The 14,241-nt window shown below is 37.7% G+C and overlaps 1 protein-coding gene across 1 annotated transcript in view; it reads left to right on the forward strand.

The window, feature by feature from the left end:
• Iqcm (IQ motif containing M) overlaps positions 1 to 13,595 on the forward strand; it is a 365,422-nt gene extending 351,827 nt beyond the window's left edge. Inside the window, 1 exon segment of the mRNA XM_032888149.1 lies at positions 13,492 to 13,595. Coding sequence (XP_032744040.1) covers positions 13,492 to 13,595 — 104 coding nt within the window.
• The last annotated feature ends 646 nt before the right edge of the window (positions 13,596 to 14,241 follow it).

Here is a 14,241-nt window from a genome sequence, read left to right on the forward strand (position 1 = left end):
AGAGGCAAGAGAGGCAGGGGAGGAGAGAGGGAGAAGGAAGAGATGGAGAGTGGAGAAGAGAAGAAGAGGGAAGGGGGAGAGGGAAACCATTTCACTCCCTGGATATTGGTGTGTTCATGAAATGATGCCTTGATGATCTGATCAACTATTGATGGTTTACTTCCTAATTTCACAAATTTCAATGTGAATTTTTGGAATCACAGAAAACGGAAATACACTAAGAAACAAAACGTATATCCAACAGCACTGCTATGTCTAACAGCTACCAGCTACTACAACTTCTACCAGGTAGCAATGGCACAATTTATATAACCAATTCATTGTCAGTTGATTTCTGATCATGACTGGAATACAAACAATGTTGAAGGGACATTTGACATACAAGTAACATTTTAGGTTATAAAATACAATGTGAATTCAACAGACAAATAAAGAAACATTATCAAAGTTCGAAATAACCAAAACATCTATCTGAAAATATTAGTGATGTTCAATAATTTGATTGTCAATTGCAGCTTCCATCATGAAGTTGTCCTTCTAAATCTGAGTTTTATTTTGTATAGAATGAAACCGCCAAGCATGAGTAGTTAGAAAGTTGGGACTTTTTTTCTCTCTAGAATTCAAGGAGGTTGGAGGAAACTGATGTGTGCTTAAAAGTTAATCACAAAAAAAGAAGAAAAAATGTCTTTCCAGAAACTTAGATCTAAGAAATGTCAGGTAAAGAAGGTTCAGAGTGTTTATATTTTCAATAGCATTGAAGAATAGGAAAAAATCCAGCAGGGAAGCACATATCCTTGGCATTTGGAGGAGAAAGAATTTTAGCTGATGGCATAGGTGGATGAACTGGAGGAAAAGTGCAGTTTTCAAGGACTTTACCTTGTGAAATCAATGGAGAATGTTTCAAAGAGAACATCAAATAAATGTAAAAAAATGAGCATCAGGATAACTTTAAAACATATGATTTTATCATTAACTTAGAACTGAGTAAAAATTAGTATTGTTCATCATTAGCTTATACTATGCCAAAAGACATCAAATGGATCTCTAGTGTATATCTGGGTACATTGTGAGAATTATGGCCATGAATATCCTTTTATTTAGCTTGATAATTCAGCTATTCTTGAGACAAAAGCGCATTTCTACTTTTTCCCCCCTAGTAAAAATAATGGTATCTTAGCTTTGCTTCTGATTCTATACAACATACTAAGACAAAAGCAGCTTAGCGGATAGAGGCATTTTCTTTTTCTAGCTTATACTGCCAGGTTAGAGTGGCAGGAGTTTGGGACAGCTGGTCATGTTGCATCCACAGTGTAGAATGGAAGGGAAGCTGGGAGAATGAATTTATGACCAGGTGTCACTCAGTTTTCTGTCCTCCTTCATTCTGTCCAGACCTGAAATGGTGCAATATGCATCCAGGGTAGATCTTCCCACCTCAGCTAGACAGCTATATTAAGAAAATTCTTAATAAGTCTGCTTATGGGGCAAGCTAATCTAGACAAATCCACACTGAGACACCCTTCCCAGGTGATTCCAGACTGTCAAGTAATCAGAACTAACTAACCACAACAAGGAGCATCAATATCACTGAAGTTGGTGGCTCTCTGAAACAGTCTTTTTTTCAGATAATGACCAAGTCAAATAAATGTGGACTTCTAAGAATATGTCTACTGTAGACCGTATAGTCGACACTTGTGTTGACCCTGCTCTTAACTGTTTACAGGCTCAGACGAATTGCAATAATGTTCTGAAGACTTGAGTAATTTGTCAGACTTATACAGCGGTGCGGGGGGTACAAGGGAGTGGAATAGGCTGCTAAAACTCTAGGGACAGTCACTCTTAGAAACACCAAAATCTAGCTGTCAATATCGGACTCAGAGCTTAGTTGAAAATATAAGCATCGTGTTTCAAGGTGGAATCATTCACCAATAGATTTTTGCTGTGGTTGATCCATTTAGTTCTGCGCAATGACTGATTTTCATTCCGATTGCTAACATTTGTCTGTCGGAAAGATTGAGAGGCAGCAAGGAGCTTAGAATGGTGAAGCACCTAAGCCATGCCTCTGCCTCTGGAAGAGAACACCTGCTAAGGGAAGTACTCACTAGTGTAAGGATGTGCAGATTCTCCTGTTCAGACCAGCCTTACTCAGAGCCAGCCTGGGTCTTCTTTATCAGTCTTGGTTTTTATGCTTTGCTCTCAGCACATCAGAGGGCTGTCCACAGAGTTAATGTTACTTTCAGTTACTTTTTCAGGCATGGGATAAGAGTCAAGACTGCAGAACATTTTAGTGATAGGAACTGACTGCTCATTAGCTTGTATGAGTTAACAGAATAACACGTAGGAATAATTTACAACTGTGAGTGTATTTACCCTAGGAACATACTTTTCCAATTTTTCTTTCAATGAAGATCGTATTTTAAAGAAATTGCATAACATTCTGGCACAGGTGTTTACTTGGAACCTTTCAATGATTAACTTCAAAGTCTGGAAGAAAGAAATGTGAGCTATTCTGCCAGATCGAGTCTCTTATTCAATATTCTTGTAAAATGGAAAAACATGACAATGACAATTGGGAGATTGTGTTGGAAGCTTTTATACCCATAGATATACCTAAATAACTTATCCAAGAGGGATTAATAAATAGAAGTTTATACACCTTGGATTTATGTTGGTCTGTATCTTGAAAACTAATCAGAGTAGATTATTGTAAACTCATTTGCATATAAGAATCAATTTTCATGATCATCAATGGGTGAATAGATTAAGAAACATCACATGTCCTGAGCTCAGAGAAATTGATCCTTTACAATGATTCTGATGTCTTTGCTGTTTTTGCCTTGTATTTTCCTTTTCATCCTCTTTAAGCTTCAAATGAAGGAATTCTGAAAAATCTGAAATTGGGAACTTTGAAGCCACTCTTGTATCCTCACCTCTCAGAGTTTTTGCTCAGAGCTTTCCTACTCAGCCATGACAGAAAGCAAGATCCAGTTAATGGAAATGGCAGGTTGCTTGGATAAACCCTGCCTGGGACCTCTCAGAGAGGTTATTTCTTATAATTAGGCCTGCAGAATCCAAGGAAGGTTTTACAAACCTGAAATTGGTTAGAAATCATTTGCCTTAATAGTAAAAAGTATTGAGTGGAGAAAAGTCTAGAATCAGGTTTCTATTAAAACCTGACATACTGCTATAGGAATATAAGAATACCATATTTCTGTTGCATGGTCTATTATATTAACACATTTAATCAGCACATATTACCAATTACTATGGAAAGCAATTGATAAGATTTAACCAGCCTAAGTAAAAAGTAATTGGTGGGAACTTCATTCTAGAGAGCTATATATTTACCACAGGAGCAGGATAAATAGTTAGAAAAAAAGAACAAAGGTGCTTTATAAAATCTTCATTGAAATATAACATGAATCTTTAATATTGGATTTGAAGGAGAATTTGATTTTAAAGGGCAGAAGTTAAATGTAACTAATAAGGAACAATAGAAAATAGCTGAATATTCTAATCACAAAATAGGTCAAAGATGTAGAGAAATCACTCACAAACTAAAAATTCAGTCACTTCCACATTCGTCCCAAGGTGTTCATGACCTCTAACAGAGGAGAGGTGTCAGTGAGATGTTGGGATAGTAGTAGAGTTCTGTCCACACTGCTGTAAGGCTTCACGGCTCTCCACACTTTTAGAAATCCAGCTAGCAAAAAGGCTTAAAGTCAAATCTGTATGTGTATTTTTTGACCCTTAACTCTATGCAACTTTTGCAACTCCATAGCATGAAAAGCAGTCATGATCTTTTCATCACTACTCCTTTCTAGAGCACCAGTGGGCAAGGTAGATGTCAATGTGTGGGGAGTATGGACCATTCTCATTTATAGAATAGTTATGTGCAACAAAGTAGTAGAAAAGAACTATGGTGGTTAGCTTAGGGGTGTCCCAAGAATTCTTGGAGAATGAAACTCCCTAGTCTATGCTATTTTCATTTCTATTTTAAATTTGCAAATAGATTAGCACTTTTACTATAAAGAGTCAGTTCATTTATTTAACTCAGGAGATTTTTGGGGAATTGGGGAGAGTGAAAGACTGACTCAGAGTAGGGACATGAGAGAGAGAGAGAGAGAGAGAGAGAGAGAGAGAGAGAGAGAGAGAGAGAGAGAGAGAGAGAGAGAGAAACATGACATAAAGATAGTCAGTTCATTTGTGACAATTTCAAATTATAGGAAAGTAGAATGCTAGCTAACTCCACATCTGCGTGCTCCTACACTCCAAGTTAATCACCATTAGCATTGAAGTTTATAGAATTGACATGGGTGTGGTGTCTAAGGGAGGAGGAGTGAATCCAGGGTTTCAAGAACTCTATCCAAGAACTTATTGTGTACTCTAGTTCAACCTCAAATTCATGGTGATGCCCCTGCCTCAGGTTTGCCCAACCTGGTTTAGACTTAAAGTGTAGGCATAAAAAAGCAAATATTACCTTATAAAATTAATATGTATGACATTTGTCAATTGCTATTTTCATGTAATTTGTAAAGGTGCACATTCCTAAGAATGTGGCTGCTTAAATACTTGACCAGTAACAACATGAATAGACACATTAACACAACAGGGGAAAGTTTCACAGGGCCTCAACTTAGACAAAGAACTACAGGCAACTCACGGAAGAGAGAATAAATAAGTCAAGAATGAGCTTCCTAATTGGTTATCCAATGCTAAGTGGTCAGTCCTGGAGTCGTGTACATACAAGTGGCATTAATCAGACTTATGCATGTATGTATGTGAACAACAATAATAATCCTTTAAAAGGCCATGGATTTGAGGAGTGAGGGGGCACACAGAAATCAAAGGGAAAAAAAGCATCATTAAACTGTTTATTGAACAGTCACGTCACTTTAAGACATTGGTCATAGAGATTAGTGTAGTGAGACAATGGAGAGAATTACTGAAGACTCAAAGGCACAATGCAAACACAGCAAAAGGCAAAGAACGAGACGCAGTGTAGCTTCAATAGAAGAGCAGTTTCCATGAATTACTGGCAAGCTTCTGAAATCTACAAGTGGCTGAAGCCTTGCCAACAGTCCAATGAAGCATGTCACACACAGGGGCCTGCATTTCTGTGATGACTCACACTAGTAGAAAGGAATGTAGAGATAACTGAGATCAGCGCTTCCCACAGTACCTTCACAGAGTAAACATTATACACGGTGACAATTATTCCCACTGTTGTCTGTACTCTTATTCAAATTCTATTTGTTGATTGACAGAATGCAAGTATCTCAAGTGTTTATGAGCCCCTTATGCATTTTTTTCTAACATGTCATTGTTAAAGGCACCTAAACATGTAGAAAAATGGAGGACTTTATAGGGAATCCATTTCTTTTATGATCTACTTCTCAAACCAGGTTTGTTTGTTTGTTTGTTTATCTCTTTGTTTCACAAATGCTACCTCCTTCGGTATTACTTCATAAACTCCCTCTCCCATGCTCCCTCCCCTCCTCTGAGAAGTTGAGACCCTCCTAGGTATCCCCTCCACCCTGGCATGTCAAATCTCTACAAGATTAGGTACATCCTCTCCCACTGCAGCCAGACAAGGCAGCCTTGGTGAATGAGCTGCACATCTGCTACATATGTGCAGGGGGCCTAGGTCCAGCTCATGTATGCTCTTTGATTGGTGGCTCAGTCCTGTAGAGCTCCCAGTGGTCCAGGTTAGTTGGCTCTTTTGGTCTTCCGGTGGAGTTCCTATAACCTTTGTGGCCCTCAATAATTCATTCTGAAAGAGTCCTCGACCTCTGTCCAATGTTTGGCTGTGAGTATCTGCACCTGTTTCAGTCATCTTCATGCCATGTTTTTGTTTTTGTTTTTGTTTTTGTTGTTGTTATTGTTTAATGGCTCTTTGGACATCTATTTGATTTCTTTGATATTACTTCTTTTGATATTACATATTTTTTCGAAAAATGAATTTCTCCATGCTGTTACAAAAGACAGTAAGCTATATGAGGTTGGGAAAAATAGACATAGGGACGATGTAACACAGTTAAAGCATTAGAACCTGCTATCAGTGTGACTTATAGATGATGTCATTAATGAGGATCGCTCAGGTGACAAAGCACTTAACCAGACCTCACTCCGCTGAAGACGGAAGATGCTCTTTCTGAAGTTAATGTTTTGGAATCACAAAACAGGTCCTCCAAGATGGCTCAGCTGCCAAAGGAACTTGTCAGTACTGAAACCCTGAGTTTAGTTCTTAGGACCCATATGGCAGACAGAGGGAAGTGACTTCTTGGGGCCCACATGATAGACATCAGGAACTATTCTGTGAGCTGCTTCTTGACATCATGTTAGACATGTTGCATCATGTTAGACGTACATTCCAGCAAAGAAATACATTTTTTTAATTAAATATAAACTACAAAACAGTTCATTTCAATTTGGGGAAAAGATGGGTTATTAATACTATTTTCCCTCCAGAGATTGGCGACATCACAGGTTTTTAAGAAATATTGTGTAATGGTTCCATTTTATCATTTTTAATTAATATCATTATACATTAATTATATTTACGTAGGTATGTTCTTTTAAAGCTAGAGTCCTGTATCTTCTTGCAATGCTTTATTTCTGGAATTACCTTCGAATGGTCCATTTCTCCAAGAATAATTGGCTGTTTTATTGTAAATGATATTTTGAAGCTGATCTGCTTATTGCGGAAAAAAAGTCAGTTAGTTGATTTCCCTTTTCCTCTTCCTCTCCTCTCCCATTCTCCACTCTCTCCCCCTCTGTAAATGTATCTGTAATCCTCATCCATCCACATTTTACCTCTGCCTCCAGTTTTCCTTCAAACTCCTCTGCAGTGTCTTCCCATCCATATCCTTGGATTTGCTTTCACTCTGAGTTTGGTTTTCCTGTCTTAAGTATGAAGAGGTCGTGAATGTATAGCACTTGTTACTAACACATGATTGTTAGGGCCTCTTTGCTGACAGTCCTTCGTAAGAGGCCTGCCCTCTCATTTCCTCTCATCTATTCAGTGGTTCTGAGTTCTAGCGTTCCTGGTGCTAACCTACCCTATTCTGTAACCTGTGTTACCTGGACCCTGCGGCCTTTCAGTGACATCAATGTGATATTTGCCAAGATCCCTGGAGTTGAGAGCTTCCAACTCTGTGTTTACTTTTTGCAAACTGGAGTCAGTTCTGGTCAGCTAGTCCTCTCAGAATGTCCCTCCAGAGATTTCACAGCCATATTAGATTTCCTCTTACCATGTGGGGATCAGTTTGTTCTGTAAGACTGCAGAAGCCTGGCTGTATACAGCCCTCAGCCTGGCTTTTCTAAGAAGTTTGCAATCAAACTTCCCTAGTCTTCGACCATCCTAATAATATGCACACAGTTCATATCTTTGTGGTCTTCCCTTTTCTTTCCCCAGGCCAAGGAGCCAGGGAGAGGGAACCTGGGCTACGCTACTCAGAGCCTAACATGGTTCTCTTTTTTTCTCCATTACTCTGCTCTTCAGTTCTTGTTTCCGTTCAGTTGGACAGAGTTCTCACGTCATCACAGGATCTTCTTACCATATGTCCCATGTGCCAAGTCCTCTGGACTCTCACTTCCTAGATCCCTAAATGCCACTCAGCTGCAGGAAATTATATCCTTCCAAGTGGGAAGCTTACTTTTATACTTTTTATCCTTTGTCTTTTATAACTTCCCTCTTGAAATGTGCATGTCTTTGTTCTTGGATTTTTCTGCTTGAAGGAAGTGCGTGTGTGGATTCACAGAATTATTCACCCTTTTTCAGAGGATGAATTAAGTTTTATTAAGCGCCTATATGTTTTCCAGTTTTGCACATTTAAAACCTCAAGATGAAAATATTTATTAACTGCTACTGATTTTTGTTAAACTTGGTAAACATCAGAAACAAGGTGTTTTCTATTCAGTTATCTTTAGGAAGTCACTCTTGCCCTCTAAATAGCAGCATCAGAAACTAGAGACAATGGTAAGTGAGAGATGTAGTTTTAATATTTCACAATCCTACATAACCATGAGTGCACACATATTTACAAGTGAATGCCTATACTCATGTGTTGTCTGTCGGAAGCCATCCCCATAACTTTAGTGATGGTTCCAGATTCTCTTAGACATCTTAGTTCACACTTGCTCATGGATGCATCACTCTAGACTGCAACACAGAACTCCAAGTTCTCCGTACTTGGTACTCACCCACCCAACCCCTGTCTCGTGATGCCCTGCTGAAGCTTAGGGACTGAAGCTTAGGGAGCCTGGTGAAGATTTGTTGGTGCCTCCCTTGCCACTTTCACCCACTAATGATGAGTTCTGACGAGTCATGTGGAATAAAGCACACACAGTGAAGGGAGAAGCCCCTTTCCTGTCTTTATACCACTGTCACTCTGTTGGATCATCGATGTGTTTGTCTGTTCTGGCATCATATAGGAGAATGGCCTTTTGCCTCTTTTCATTTTCCCACCAAAGCCTTCCTTCCATAATACAGTGCTCAAGATCTCCCTCTGCATGGAAAGAGAAGAAGATGAAAAAGGGACTAGAGAACCTATCCAAAATACAGAGAAAACCATCCAGAGTACATAAATACCAACTACCAAGTACCTTCATGTAGAACTAGAGATGGAACACTCAGGTCACTATACTCTTATTGAGTGTATTTTTCTGCCCAAAGAGTTTTCCTGGTGTTTCGCAGTTATAGTTCTTGACAATCTGTTCTATCACTGCTCAGAGCCCCTGCATTTCTGAAATCCATGATACAACATAGTTAAAATCTTAACATTTGTTGCTTTTTAAAATCTTAACAATTATTTAAATACATTTTATGCCCTAGATATTGATTTTTGTTATGTATTGCCTCTGATTATCTTCTAGTGGTAGACCACACTGTTAAATTATAGACTATTTCATTTATTTTAGCTAAGTCACATGAAAACATGATTGTAATTTTTTTTTTTTACTTTCTTTTTGTCTTTGTCCTAGGAAACAAACCAAGATCTACAATGACCCCAGATAATATCTCTTGCCATGTACTTTGGAAACCCAGGCCCAATAAATAGAGAGCCCGTAACATACACATGTGTTTTGGAACACAAGTTATTTTCTTCTTTCAAACTCATGCGATATAGATTTATAAAATAGTAAAGAAAGTAGTCAGTGCTGTAGAAGGACAGCAGAAGGATAGAATGTATCTTTGGACAGGTCAGGAGATTTGCATCGATTATTAACGTCTAATTTGTAAATACTTAAAAAACAGAAGGCACAGTAACTTAATTATCGAGAAAGAAAATGAAATATCATATTTAAAAATACATCTTAAAATTATACACACTGCAATACTCTCTGTTCTATTTAAATATTTCACAATTTGCAATCCTTTAAGTATAAACAAAATATCTGACTTCTTTTTTTTTTTTTATTAACTTGAGTATTTCTTATATACATTTCGAGTGTTATTCCCTTTCCCGGTTTCCAGGCAAACATCTCCCTCCCCCCCCCCCTCCCCTTCTTTTATGGGTATTCCCCTCCCCATCCTCCCCCCCTTGCCGCCCTCCTCCCAACAATCTAGTTCACTGAGAGTTCAGTCTTAGCAGGACCCAGGGCTTCCCCTTCCACTGGTGCTCTTACTAGGATATTCATTGCTACCTATGAGTTCAGAGTCCAGGGTCAGTCCATGTATAGTCTTTAGGTAGTGGCTTAGTCCCTGGAAGCTCTGGTTGCTTGGCATTGTTGTACATATGGGGTCTCGAGCCCCTTCAAGCTCTTCCAGTTCTTTCTCTGATTCCTTCAACGGGGGTCCTATTCTCAAATCAGTGGTTTGCTGCTGACATACGCCTCTGTGTTTGCTGTATTCTGGCTGTGTCTCTGGAGAGATCTACATCCGGGGCTCCCATCGCCTGCACTTCTTTTTGCTCCATCCATCTTGTCTAATTGGATGGCTGTATATGCATGGGCCACATGTGGGGCAGGCTCTGAATGGGTGTTCCTTCTGTGTCTGTTTTAATCTTTTTGCCTCTCTCTTCCCTGCCAAGGGTATTCTTGTTCCCCTTTTAAAGAAGGAGTGAAGCATTCACATTTTGATCATCCGTCTTGAGTTTCATTTGTTCTAGGCATCTAGGGTAATTCAAGCATTTGGGCTAATAGCCACTTATCAATGAGTGCATACCATGTATGTCTTTCTGTGATTGCTTACCTCACTCAGGATGATATTTTGCAGTTCCAACCATTTGCCTATGAATTTCATAAAGTCATTGTTTTTGATAGCTGAGTAATATTCCATTGTGTAGATGTACCACATTTTCTGTATCCATTCCTCTGTTAAAGGGCATCTGGGTTCTTTCCAGCTTCTGGCTATTATAAATAAGGCTGCGAATATCTGACTTCTAATTATTTCTTAATTCTGTGAAATGCCTGTTGTATAATCTATTCTAGAAACTTAAAATTATCTAATATTTGTATTGTCACATAATTTTAGTGGACAATACATACAGAGAGAAATATAAAGCTCAATCTTTATCATTCACTTTATTTTGATACTATTTCACATCTTGCTATGTGTATGACTTTTTAAAAACGGATGCTATATTGTAGAAACTGCCATGTAACCTTCTTTCTTCTTTAAAAATAGAGTGATGAATCTGGAATTTTATGAATTATGCTCAATGACATAATATTTCAGTGATCTTCATTGAAATTGCTGTCTTGATTTCTTCTTAGAGCTCAACAGATTTTAAATTTGAAGCATTTGGGGTCCACACAAGAGACATGGGCTGGGACATGTAGCCAGGATTTAGTGTTGGTGGTTGGGCCTGTCTGCTCATGCACTAGGAAGCAAGTTTCCTTTTGTTCCCTCATTTTTCTCAGCTTCCTCTTCCCATCACACCCTACCTCCTCCCTTTCTTTTCAGATGATATGATCTTCTGAGATGTCCCATCTAGGGTGGCCTCACAGGTGGAAACCTGTGACCAATATCCTGTCCATGTTCCCTTCATATACCCTAATTCAGGTACCCTGAGTTTCCCAGAAAACCCTGAGCTGAAACACTGAAACGCTGAAACACCTTCTGATGTTACTGATTTCACTTTGGTTTTGGCTTCACTGTCTTCCCTATCTGCCAGCTTAGCAACAAAATTAAAATGCACTTAACATTTTATTCAGAATTTGACTGTTTTTAATCAAAAAGATTATTTTGTCAATCTCTTCTGCCATATGACATAGATGAAGGTCAAGAATATTTACTTTGAAAGATTAAAATTATGTCATGTGTATTTATATTTGTATATCTACTACAGGGAAATGATGCTTTATTTAATTTAAATGTTTATGAACAACCTATTAACCAACTGTCAGGGAAATTTCTTTTAAAAGTCTATATTGTAATATAGTATAGACAATAGTGCTCGAACTATATTTTGAATACTTGCTAAGTGTGAGTCATATTTTCTTTTTAATGACATCATTTAATTTATAGAAATATCAAAAAAAATATACGATGTTCCTTGTTCACATGATGAGATGCATATTTGACATTGCATGTTGTTAAAAAGTTCACAATAGAAAATGTTTTATAATTAATATATTGCATTTATAACACATGTTCCTCTTACGTAAGTGTATCAGATCAGGACCCTAATGAGTATAGTTGTTTTCATACAACCACAGAGGAAATAATCACTAAGCCGTATTATTTGATAAACTATACTGATGTAATCTAACTTATATTTTTTAGAATAGATTTTATTATACATGTTTAAGGTACACAACATAATTTTGTGGGATATATGTGGACCGTAGAATGGTAACTATAGCCAAGCAAATTAATATGCCCATCATCTCATAGATGGATCCATTTTCACTTGCTTTTTGTTTTTGACAAATGCAACAAAAATCTATTCATTTGGCAGGGATCCCATGTGTGGTGCAATTTTATTAATTACTACTCTCATGCTGTACATTGTCTCCCCGCATGCCTTCACTGTTCACGTCTGCCGATTTTAACCGGTGACATACCCTCCTACTCCCAAGCTCACACTCCTGAGTCCAGATTTGCTTCCTAACTCTCTATATTTGAAGTTTAAAAATTCTACACATAAGTAAGGGCATTTTATGTGGTACAATGTCCTCCAACTTCTGCCTTATTTGTTATAGCATTATGTGACAAATAGCAGGGTCTCCTTGTCAAAGACTTAAGATTTCAATACTCATACTTGGCATCTTATGCTGGTTAGACACCTGTTCTATCTTACCATTATTCACAGTGCTGCAGTGAGTGAATATGAAGCTGCAGAAATCCTTCTAATAATGTTGCAAAATCCGTTCGCTGATCATGTGCACATCATTGGTTGTGTGCATAAAAGAGGGATTGCTGCATCCTAAGGTAGACGGTTTTATTTTTAATATCTTTAAGAACCATGGACCTGGTTTGCACAATAACTGCAACCTTTCCCTTATGCACACCCTCACCAACATTTACCTCTTTTTGTCCTTTTAGACTTTTTGGTACTTGCTATTTCTACCTAGAGGATGAATGATTCTATACCGTAGCCACTAATCTCTGATGGTCAATGACACTGACCGTCTTTCCTTACCTATGGTCTACTTAACTATTTTTGCAGCTGTACCTGTTCAGATACTTTGCTGTCACCGCTTAATTTAGCTTTGCTTGTGTAAAGCTTGGTCTTTGGCTAATAGCAGTGCAAATCTACATGAACACAACAGTATGGTAAATTTTCTGGCAGTTGCTTGTGTTTTTGTTTAACAACTGTAGTACTTGAGCAGTTAGGCTATGTAAGCCTATCTCTGAATTGTTGCTATGTATAATGGTGGCTTTGGTAAATATATGACTCATATCTTTCAGAATGACTGTACAGATAAATATGAGCCAAATACAGGCACACTATACAGTAGTGACTTATATTAAGTATCTGCATTTATATTATGGTATCAGTTTTAATATGTTTGTTCTTGTGATTGAGCATACTAGATCTCATTTATTTCAAATATTCTATATGTCAATGAAATTTATTTCCTGATGTAATTTCTCTCAACTCTTGTTAAAGGATTTAATCTTATTTATCTTCATGTCTCTATGTATGCGTATATGCCACATGTGTGACAGTCCCTAGAGAGACCAGAGGAGGGTAGTGCTTCCTGGGAGTTAGAGTTACCACCCATGGGGAGTCACCTGACTTCAGTGCTGGGAAATGAATTGAGATCCTCTGGAAGAGCAACAATGCTCTTAACCATTGACTCATCTCTCCAGCACCTTCTCTCAACTCTTCAGTCCATTAATGACTTTGGAAAATCAGTTGACAAGATCTATAAGGTGATACAATAGAAATGAGAGAAATGTGCCTAATTCATTTTTTGGCATGTTGTAGCACAACCAAAATTAATTTCATATAATATATTAATATTTTAAAAAACATAATGTATTTCCATTAAATGAATTGATTGGACATTATTAATGTAATCCTATATTTTGTATTATAGTGACTGGACATCCAATACTCAAGAGAGCTAACATCCAGACTGTTGGGAAGTTGGTGGCTAGCTCCATAAGAGAAAGAAAAATGAAGCAATTTTATAAATCATGAGAAGTCGAATACATTTTCTAACATAGTGCTTCATTAAATAGTTGAACTTATTTCCTCAGAAAAGCATATTAGTAATGAACACAGAATGATTTGCTATCAGCAGGATAAAAGGCGAAATCTTTGCATATGGAAAAGGGGCTGTTGACAAGTTAGTTCCTCATTTCTAAGTAAGTTTAGATGAGCGGTCTTTATCTTCCTCATTAAACATCTGCTAATCATGATGACATGAAGCTGTGCAGTGTCATTTATTACTTCTCATTGGACTGAAATCTGTTTTGCTCCCCTGCTAATGAAGGTTACAAACTTTAGAATTCTTAGCTTCAAAATTCCCCGTTCTAATATCTTAAATTTTTAATTCATCATTTTTATCCTTTCAAAATTTTATCAGTGTGATATTTTGGTGAAACAAAACATTTCAAATAGTTTGTCAGAATGTGTCTTATCACTTAAGTCTTTTGAATTGTTTCTGAAAATGGGTCTAGACCACAGACCATGCTTTTTTGTTTGGTAATCTCCTCTTGACCACGTTGCTCATTCTAAAGGGAAGAACAGACCCCCAACATGCTCTATACATGAGTTACTTGGCCTTTGTGCTGCAAGAATTTGAAGTGCAGTGGCTACACCATCAGTTCCTTAAGAATCTGAA

The sequence above is a fragment of the Rattus rattus genome, chromosome 17, assembly GCF_011064425.1.
Source record: "Rattus rattus isolate New Zealand chromosome 17, Rrattus_CSIRO_v1, whole genome shotgun sequence".
Classification (NCBI taxonomy): Eukaryota; Metazoa; Chordata; class Mammalia; order Rodentia; family Muridae; genus Rattus; species Rattus rattus.